The 9,842-nt window shown below is 31.9% G+C and overlaps 1 protein-coding gene across 3 annotated transcripts; it reads right to left on the bottom strand.

Annotated features, from left to right (window-relative positions):
- Positions 1-8,372, bottom strand: LOC100244499 (uncharacterized). 3 transcript variants are annotated; one of them, XM_010650946.2, is made up of 15 exons: positions 8,195-8,372; positions 8,050-8,109; positions 7,709-7,831; positions 7,073-7,132; positions 6,840-6,935; positions 6,345-6,428; positions 6,131-6,249; positions 5,927-6,028; positions 4,039-4,155; positions 3,105-3,173; positions 2,872-2,938; positions 2,626-2,679; positions 2,417-2,506; positions 1,054-1,176; positions 1-460 (listed from the first exon to the last, which is right to left on the bottom strand). In XM_010650946.2, exons 2-15 carry the CDS (start codon positions 8,065-8,067, stop codon positions 341-343), a joined length of 1,242 nt encoding a protein of 413 aa, XP_010649248.1. In that variant the 5' UTR covers positions 8,068-8,109; positions 8,195-8,372; the 3' UTR covers positions 1-340. The 3 variants fall into 3 exon arrangements, with proteins under 3 accessions (XP_010649248.1, XP_019075161.1, XP_010649249.1); XM_019219616.2 differs by lacking the exon at positions 7,709-7,831; XM_010650947.3 differs by lacking the exons at positions 8,050-8,109; positions 8,195-8,372 and having other exon boundaries at positions 7,078-7,132; positions 7,709-7,756.
- Between the last annotated feature and the right edge of the window lie 1,470 nt (positions 8,373-9,842).

Below are 9,842 nucleotides of genomic sequence, written 5' to 3'. Positions count from 1 at the left end.
TTCAAATCAAGTTCTAGCTTGTATACATATATCTTTATTTTGAAAAAAAATGTGTGATATATTACAAGGTCTGGATTACAAAATATATCAAGACGGGGAGAGGAGAATTTGAAACTTTGAACTTCTCCACACAGTAAAGAATACATTTTTGGACAACCAATATTTTTTCCATATCAGATCTTTACAACATAATTCCTGACCAGTGAGGGAGTATCTGCTGTAGTGTCTTCGCCTTTGCCTTTGTCCTTGTCTTTGTCTTAGCCTTTTCCCTTTTTTGTGTCTGTGATGCAAAAGCATGCATACATTACACTGGAAGTGAAAAAAGATGTTTAAATACTGACTAGTGTGTGTTTTTCTCTCCAAACTGTTGGTAGGGGTCTTTCCAACATTTGTCCTCCTTAACAGCCTGTCTCCACCGTTTTTTAAAGATATTATATTCGATATAGGACTGCCTCCTCACCTGCATAACAACAATGCCTCGTTATGATTGGGGTTGACTAATATCTATGTCGTGTGTCATCGCTTTGTTGTTGTGCTCAAAAGACTCCTATTAGTCATATAGTTTGTGCTTCATGATATCTGTTACTTCTAGGGTAGGGAGGGCATTAACCCTCTAGTACAAAAAGCATGATGTTTTAGAGAACAGTTCTCAATTGTTTTCATGAATAAAATTATGTTTGGAAACTCAAATACAAAAAGCAGTTTTCTCAGTCTATTCTTCTTGCAGGTGTACTGTGCATGCAAAAGTTTTCATTCTGTTTTCCTTATTTTCAATTGTTTTTGAGAACGCTATATAAAAACACCTGGAAACACCTCCAATTGTTCTGAAAAGTTACCTGGTTTTTAGAACAAATTCTCAGAAAATTTATTTCAGTCCAAAATTTGCCAAACAAGTTTCTAAAATTGGAAAACTGTTTTCTGTTAAAAACAGTTTCCAACAGGGCCTAGACTCAGAATTACACCACACTGTGTTCTGGTGAGAGACTACGTTCAACTAGCCTAATAAACTAGTAAAAGCAGTTTCCATAGCTAAAAGATTGTTTCAGAACCTACTTCAACTCTAAAATTAATTGGAGATGTTGATGAAGCTGGCAATTTTGAGATTGGTGTTTCTGCAGTTGTTGTTGTCGTTATTTTTTCAGGTTCAGAATCATCATCCTGCACTGGTGGAGTTGTCTGCCCAATGAACATTTATTGGGAATGAATAAGTTGCTTACCAGAAAACTACAAGTTTAATAGTCAGAAAAACACGTGTACAGGCACAATGCATATGTGGTAAAGAAGGTACAGCAGATCATGCAATTGAATATGCATAAAGACCCAGAATATCTCATTGTAAAAAAAGAGATCAGCATTAACCTGAGGAGCGTTGATCTAGTAAAGAGTTTGAACACTGATTATTCTAAAAACATATATAGTTCATAGAGTTCTGCTCAATTTGTAAGATGAGTACTTTGCTAGCATTCAATTAATGACTAAAGAGCTCATGTTGGATACAATTGATCTGTTGTATGGACGGCAGCGATGAAAATATTCCAGCAGTCAAATGTTACATATTTTGAACAAAGAAGACCTTTGTTATCAAAGATGGTAATGACATTAAAAGATGAAGTATAACCAAGATAGAGTGGAATCAGATTATAAATTAAGCTTGAATATGTGAAAGAACTAAAATGTCCTTCATCGACAAAACATGTAAGTCATATTTCATGAACCTCTCCTAAACACCAAAGTGAAATTTAGGCAAAATTTAGATGATTCAAGCATATTTACATGCCATACTATTGAAGGAAGAGAACAACCATGAAAACTCTGAGTTTATTTCACAGGAAGAAGCTTTCCACCGATTTACAGCAGAAGAAATTCTACGATAGCTCAGCATTTTCAAGACTATAATCTTCCTATAACAGTTGCAAACTTACCATGCGTATAATTTGCCAAAAGTTTCAGAGTATTCTCAATACTCCTATTCCCTACATAATATTGGAGAGTTCCACACAATTCAAAGTCGTCTAGGCCCTCTGGAGGACTCTGAACTTATCTGGAAGCTTCTAGATTATTCTAACTGTCTCTAGCACACTCTGGAAATCTGATGCACCATCCTAGTAGTCTAGACTGTCTCTAGAATTGAGACCAGATCTAGAACCTTCAGCTCATGAGGGCTTCATTTGAGCAGGGTGTGATACATAGCTACTCTAAAGATGAGAGTTACTGATGCTCACTACTTCAATGAATATCCCGTCTACTCCTAACCAATATCCCATACATATAAAAATACTCATGCATACGAGTCTGAACATAAATGATCCTAATCTAAAAGATATACGCACAGACATACATCTGAATAAAAACATTTGCACAATTGATGAAAGAATTTAGTTTGGTATTTGTATGGTACAAATATAATTTTTCTAACCTTGTCCGGGTCATTAGCTCCTAATGTAGGGAGACCATAATGAACTATATAATCGGAGTCCACTACCCCAACATTTTTAGTTCGATCACCCTGTCAAAAGAATACCTTAGGCATCAGTTACTGCAACAATTAGATGCTAAAAGAAGAGCTAGAAAAGATCATAAATAACTAAAATAATATGAAGAATTTGAGTGCAAATAGAAGATTGCCTGCGCACAATAACCCAGTTGCATATCTAGGCCCCAAGCATGAATCAAGTCATTCTGTGAAAATAATCAAAGAACAAGATGTTAATCATGGTTCATGAAATGTGACAATCTATGATGGTAGATTGTCAGCTCTGTCCCACCTTCTGATAATGCTTTGAGCTTTACCTTGTAATCATCACTTACTAGATACTTTATCCTCTCATATTTTTATGTCAAAAATGGCCATATATAGTGGAGATGAGATACCTGGATCATATACCACACACAACGCCAAGCCTCTCTTGAGAAGACTGGAGCCATCACTTCTATCCACCTGTAAAATACAGATTCTCATTTTAGTTTCCTCAACTTAAGCAGCTTCTATTTCTTTTAAATGGGTTTCTTGAGTTACAATATGGAAACTAAGAAACAAATAATTTTCAGCTAGATAAAGCACAAAACCAAATAAGTTATTTTTTCCTTTTAGGTAAAAATATTACCCAGTGCAAGGAGGAGCTGTGCTGTTTTCATCACATATTTTCCCGCTACCGCTAGACTTGAAAATCCGTCTACCAAAATGAATAAAACCAATTACAAAAAGTACAACAGAATAACAAACTTTCTTGAAGCACCCTTTTTGCAACCAAATTACATTTTGCATGCTATTGGCAAGGAGTTTGAAGGACAGCATATATATCACAAAAGAAAACTTTTTGGTTACTGTTAACTGTATTAAGTGAATCTTTTAGAGACTATTCTCTAAGGAGTTTAGGAAGTTCAACCAGTGTCATTATTCGGATAAATTATGTTGTCAATTAGATCATTTTTTTAAAACTTAAAAGCCTCACAAATTCAAACTATTCTATTTTTGGCATAACCTAGATTGAGATTATTAAAACTGTTGACACTTACTTCTAATTGTTTCATCCACTTGCTGCATCTCACAAGCAGTACAGTATGATCCAACGCTCGAATGAGGAGTCCATATTAGAACCACTTTCATGGTCGTAATAACCCAAATGAATTAACATAACATTCTACTCTGGTATGTGTGGACTAGTTTGCTGACACTATGGCTACGTTTGGATCTTGGAAAATTTGAGGGAAAAAAAGATAGAGAGAAAGTAGAAGACAAGAAAAAGTTAATGAAAATAAAAATAGATTTAAAGTCAATACATTATTTTTATATGATATTTCAAAATTTTATGTATTTTGACTCTTCTATATAAAGATTAAAAAATTTGAAAATGTATAAGTTTCTAACTAATTTTAATTATATTGTATTTTCTTCAAATATGAGAAAATCATTTTCCTTAGCATTTTTTTTTCTTTCCTAAGTACTTTTCTAGAACCAAACATAGCATACAGATTTATTTCTGTTCTTCAACAAGCAAACATCATTGTTCAAATGCAAATAAAACCACAAGTGGGAACCTGTGCACATCCGATCTCCTCCCACGTAGAGTAATTTGATGATGCACCTCTGACTTGCTACCATCGAGTGCTGGCTGGGATATCTCAAGTCCTTCTCTTTGAACAGTTGCTACATACCTAACAGTTTAAAAAAAGTGAAACATCAAGTTCCAATTTTTGTAAACAAATTACTGAACCATGTACATTAACTATGTGTCCTAATTTCCATGAACTCTTGCAGCCTAAAAATTACACTTTTTGGGCCTTATTTGGAGTATCATGTACTTTCGGAAAAGGTCCCCTAACACAAAAAGAAATAGGGGGACATTCCTTAACTGGTTCATAGATTTAAATGAAAGAAAATGCTTAAAATTATGTCAAAGAGCCGCCAATTCATTGTCAAGAAAACAGAAAAAAAAGGGGTTTCTCTGGCAAATTATTTCAAAATAACACTAATTAAAATCTTGAGAAAATTGTATAAAAAATGCTCCCGAAGAAAAATCACCAGGATAAACGGAGAACAATTAAACTTATAGTATGTCAATTAGAGGATGGCATATGTTAGCGCATTTAGACGTCAAAATTTGAGCATGAAAGTGTAACCATATTTTTAATCAATGTTTGAAATGCTAGAATATAGAGTGGGAATGGAAAATTCATTCCATGTCCTAATCATTATTGTGTTTGGATTGCTTTGTATAAATGAAAATAGGAATAAAAAATTCATTCTCATGGAAACCGAAGCTCACTCTTGCCAGGATTTGATTCCTCTCACATGGTATAGTGATTCACCTCTATTCCCATACTATTTCCATTTCTATTCCATTATCCAAATGCACACTTAAGACTGAACATGTATACCCATTGTGGATGTGGTTGCAATCACCTAAGCTTGTACACAGAAGAATTTAATAAACACTAGGAAGGAATTATTGTACGACAGAAGGCAAAGACCAGATAGAAGGAAGAGACCAAGACGCTTGCTCAAAATCATAGTATTGATTATCTTTAGAATAAAAATTTTTTGGAATGGATTCGGCTTTAGTGGGAGATGGGCCTAGAGTGTGGTTTTGGTGTGATTTTTGGAGTAAAAAGTGGAGAACTCGGCAAGCATTTGGTTGTTATTGTTAATAGTGTTGGCTATCATCTGAGCCCTTCCTCCCTCTTAAGTGAAGTTCTCTCAAGCTGGTGTGGAACATTTGCTAGTACTAGTAGGGCTCAGGAGGTAGTTGCCAAAGGTGGCTAGCCTCATTTGTCCTGTGTGGTGCACATAGAAAGAATGGAATAGGGTTTCTTTGGAGGGATTGGCAGGCTAGAAAAGAAGTTAAGAGAAATTATCCTTTGAATTTATCAACAGTCAAATCAAGTATTGAATATTAAGATCTTCCTTGAATTTATTGACACCTTAGGCTCTCAGAGTTTTTGGGCCTCCTCTCTTTCTTGGGTTGATCTGCTTTTTTCACATCTTTTGTGATATTCTCCTTATTATCCTCCCAAAAAAAAAGATTATTTAACAGGTTTTTCAGTCAGTAACATAAGGAATTTGGTTAGTGATTTGCTTTTATGTGTTTTGGGCTTTCTTCATTATCCAATTACCAACAAATATCTTTTGCATTGTGCTTATGACTAGCCTTTGATGCACAGATATGACTTCTATAATAATTTACAGATTTCAATTATAAATAATAATTACAAATTGGGACTGACTATCATTGAACCAGTTCAATTTACAATAGTATATTTTACTGCATTGGTTTACTTGGATGACAAAGTGATCAATGCCTAAAATTTTTTTTCCACATAGTATGATGCTCATTCATCTTTTCCAAACATACCAAAACCGGGAAGTGAGATTAACCATTTTGGAAGTACTTATTTAAAATTTTTAAGAGTAATGCCATAAACATACCGCCGAGGGTTGAAATCTGTAACTCCTAGGTCCTCATCCCAAAGAAAAATGTAATTGTACTCTGCCACTATTTCGGGATGTAAGAAACGCTTTGCAAACCACCTTGTCATTAAGCAAAAGAAGAGCCATGAGAACTTATTTATGAAAATGAAACACTTTCCCATTCAAAATGATGAACGGGATTGCAAGACCTAAGCCACTTACCATTTTGTTTGATTGATTGCAGCTACATGAAGGACCCGGTCACACCATTTGAAATCCTTCCATTCGTCCACAACCCCATCATAATGGAAAAGCATCACAACGAAACCATATGATAGAAACTGCAACAAAAGTGAATAAAATGCAATTAACTGCAAATATATATGATCCGGGATGGAAAACATAAGCAGAAGGATTTACAAGCTCTGATGATTACCTTTTCAACCATTTTATTCACAAGATCTTTTTGCTTTACTCCGACAGCCACTGCTAATAAGTTCCTTTTAAGATCTTTTCTCTTCTGTTCCAACAACGTGAAAGTCAAAACAAGGATGTTAAAATCGATTAATGTAAACACGAGAAGATACAAAGAAATGATGGCAATTAGCAGAGGCTAATGCTCGTGTCCATGTATTAAATACATAAGGCTTTATTATTGCGGTTAGCTGGTTGCTGACACTGTTATTTGAGTTTCAGAAAGTAAAGTTACAAATTATTAGCTAAAATTTTCGGTATTTTTGCATTTTGAGCATCGTCAAACATCATTCTAATTAGTTTTCATGAAAGAAGTTTCTAGAAGTGATTAATGAAAAATCTCAATAACACGATTAAGAACTTTTTTTTTTTTTCATTCAAACAGATGCATATATAGAAAATTAAGTAATCCAGTGATGTTGATGTAGATTTTTCCTGACATTATGCAGATCTTTACCTTTGGAAAGCCCCATAATGGTCGCATATCCAAGTCCGAAGAAGTGACAACAATACCTTTAGGTAATGCCTCACTACCATTAGCCCTGCATTGGTTCTAAAATGGATAGGAAAAACATAAGCAACAAATCCCTATATCTTATTCAACAGGTGAGGTTAAGAATTATTAAAAATCAAGAACTTTTAAATAAAAATACCATGGATAGTAGAGCCAGGAAGGAAGGAAGAACAAACCTCACATTTGTTAGATACTGAATTCAGCATACCAGTACTCATCCCCCATCTCGATAATTTCTGCATATCAAGACCCAAAAACATAAAAACATAAACTAATCGCATTCAAAACTAAAATTTCCAATCACAACAAGTACAAGAAAACCTGAGAAAATCTTCTTCCCGAATTCAACAACAACAAAAATCAACCATATACACAGAACATGATCATTGGTTGAATTTTTCCTTTTCAGTATTGAAACAAAAATTCCTTCCCTTCTCGAGATCTCCCCTTCCTTCCACTACGAATTCTTCCTGCTCTTAAGCAATCCCCACTCTCAAGTTATAATATCAATCCAATTGGTTTCACTCTTTTTCCTTCTCTATTGATATTTTCATACTACTTACAAATCCTTATATCAACAATGTAAATTGCAAAACAATAATGCAGAACCAGAGTAAAGTAAACTAAATGGTACAAAATCACACAAAAATTCAAAAAACAAAAAAACAAAGAAGCTACGAAACATATATGAATGCAATAATGCAGAACCCAAAAGTACAGTAGATTAAAAGGCACAAAATCACACAAAAAATCCACAAAAAATAAAAAATAAAAAAGCAAAGAAGCTATGAAATATATATGTATATGAATACCTCTGAATAATCTTGTCCTATTAATACACTCCCTATGAAAAATATTAGACAAAGCACAGAAGCTGTGGGAAAAATGCTGCAAACACATGATCTCCTGCTTTTCGAATCAGCCAGTTGAGAAACCTGAAACCCCCCCCCCAAAAAAAAAGAAACAAAATAAATAAATAAGTAAATAAAGAGAAAAAAATGACCAAATCAAATCTTCTCAGAAAGCATAATTTTCCCAGAAAGAAAATATACAAAGAAACCCATTATTCACAATGTTCAAACATACCATTTCACCATTCAAAACCCAGGAAAAAAAAGGGAAAAAAACCCCACATAGAGAAAGAGGAGCTTACACAATTGGGTAACTTCATATTCCATGAAACAATAAAATTATGAAGATTCTCCACAAAAATCTGAGGAAAAAAAAAAAACATACAAAATTAGTGGGATTTGAACAACATGGGATTCTAACATCAAGGAAGGACATCAACAGAATACCTGAGAAAATGGTTTTCATGTTGGGGAGAGAAACATGCAAATTTTCATTTTTAGAGAGAGGAGAGAAAGAAAAGAGGAAAGGAAAAACCCGGATTACGCGGTGAATGTGGGAAAATGGGTGGGAATTGGGTTTCCACGATCTTGATTAAATAAAATATTTTATTTGTAAATACATGCAGATCTAACAAAGATACTGTTACTTTTTCCTTTTTATTATTATATTTGCTTGGTTTTTTTAATATTATTTTATTATTTAGTTTTTTTTTTTTTGGGATGGAGTGAGTCTCTCACTTAAGATTCTGTTTTCTCTTCACTCTGGTGTTTTGTCATCTTGTCCATTGAATCATGGAGCTATAAGCATATAACCTCTCTCTCTCTCATTTTAAATTGTGAAGGTAGGAAAATAATGTTATTATAAGAATAAATTTATTATTATGTTGAAATATGAAATATAAAATTGTTTTTTTTCAGAAAGAATTAAATTTTCAAATAAAATTTGATTCTGAAAAATAATAAAAACTGTTTTTGAAAAATATTCTCCAAAATTAATTTTTAAGAATTATTTTAGAAAACATTACAAAACAAATCTATGGAAATGTTTGACAATGTTTTCAAAAACTATTCCTGTGATATTTATTTAATTAAATTTTGTATTTCCATGGTTGTATTTATGGATTTTTTTATTTTTTATTGGAAATGATAAGAAAATGAGTAATTTAATTTGGAGTGTTCTAGTCAAAGAAAGTGTTGGTTTTAAATTGAAGAGTATAATAGCTCGTGCTAACTGTTTTTAAAATTAGTTTTGAAAAACAATTTTTGAAAATAATTTATAAAATGCTTTTAATATGTTTTTAATATATTTTAAAATAATTTTTATATCAAATATTTTGTTTTTAATTATTTTATATGTTTTTATAACTATTTTTTAAAATAATATTTAAAAAACAATTAAACAAATATTATTTAAAAACACTCTATTTTATGTTCTTAATAACATAAAACAAATAATAGTTTATAGTTCTCAAATGTGTTTTCTTATTTTTTTTGTTCTGAAAAATAAAAAACTATTCATGAAAACAATTACCAAATAATGGATTTTATATTTTTATACATCCTCACCCCAATTATACGAAAAACCAAATAAAACTAAATTTTAATTTAATTTTTTTTCTTTTTAGATACATATAAAATAAAAAATACAATATAGTTTTATAAATTATTAAAAGTATAGATAATTTAAGCTATATTTGGTTCTAAAAAAAATTATTAAATTTTTTTTTCCATGCTTGATTCAATATGAAAAATATAAAAGAAAATAAAATATAATTAAAATTTCATATATTTTTAAATTACTTAACATTTATATAATAAAAAATAAATAAATTTAAAGTAACATATAAAATAATTTATTAATCTTAAATCTATTTTTTATTTGCTTTCATTTTTTCTCTCAATTTTCCTTCCCTTCTATTTTGCCTCACATTTTTCCGGGAACATGTGAGTGTCTCTTTAGTACATGACATTAAAAAAAAAAAAAAAGGGTTAAAAATGTTTTAAAACCTTGCAAAAAATTTCCATCTAAAGTCTTAAATCTACTCATGGTCATCTGGGAAAGGTAAATGACCAATGTGGCCTCATCTCCAATAAT

Source organism: Vitis vinifera, chromosome 4 (assembly GCF_030704535.1).
Source record: "Vitis vinifera cultivar Pinot Noir 40024 chromosome 4, ASM3070453v1".
In the NCBI taxonomy this organism is placed as follows: Eukaryota; Viridiplantae; Streptophyta; class Magnoliopsida; order Vitales; family Vitaceae; genus Vitis; species Vitis vinifera.
The sequence above is the reverse complement of the archived record's forward strand: the minus strand, read 5'-3'. Positions and strand labels throughout refer to the sequence as shown.

Coding starts and splice junctions, on each gene's coding strand:
- LOC100244499 (XM_010650946.2), bottom strand. Junction 2,680..2,871: donor GTGTGTGGTATATGATCCAG/GTATCTCATCTC, acceptor TTATTTTCACAG/AATGACTTGATTCATGCTTG. Junction 1,177..2,416: donor GAGCTAATGACCCGGACAAG/GTTAGAAAAATT, acceptor TTCATTGGGCAG/ACAACTCCACCAGTGCAGGA.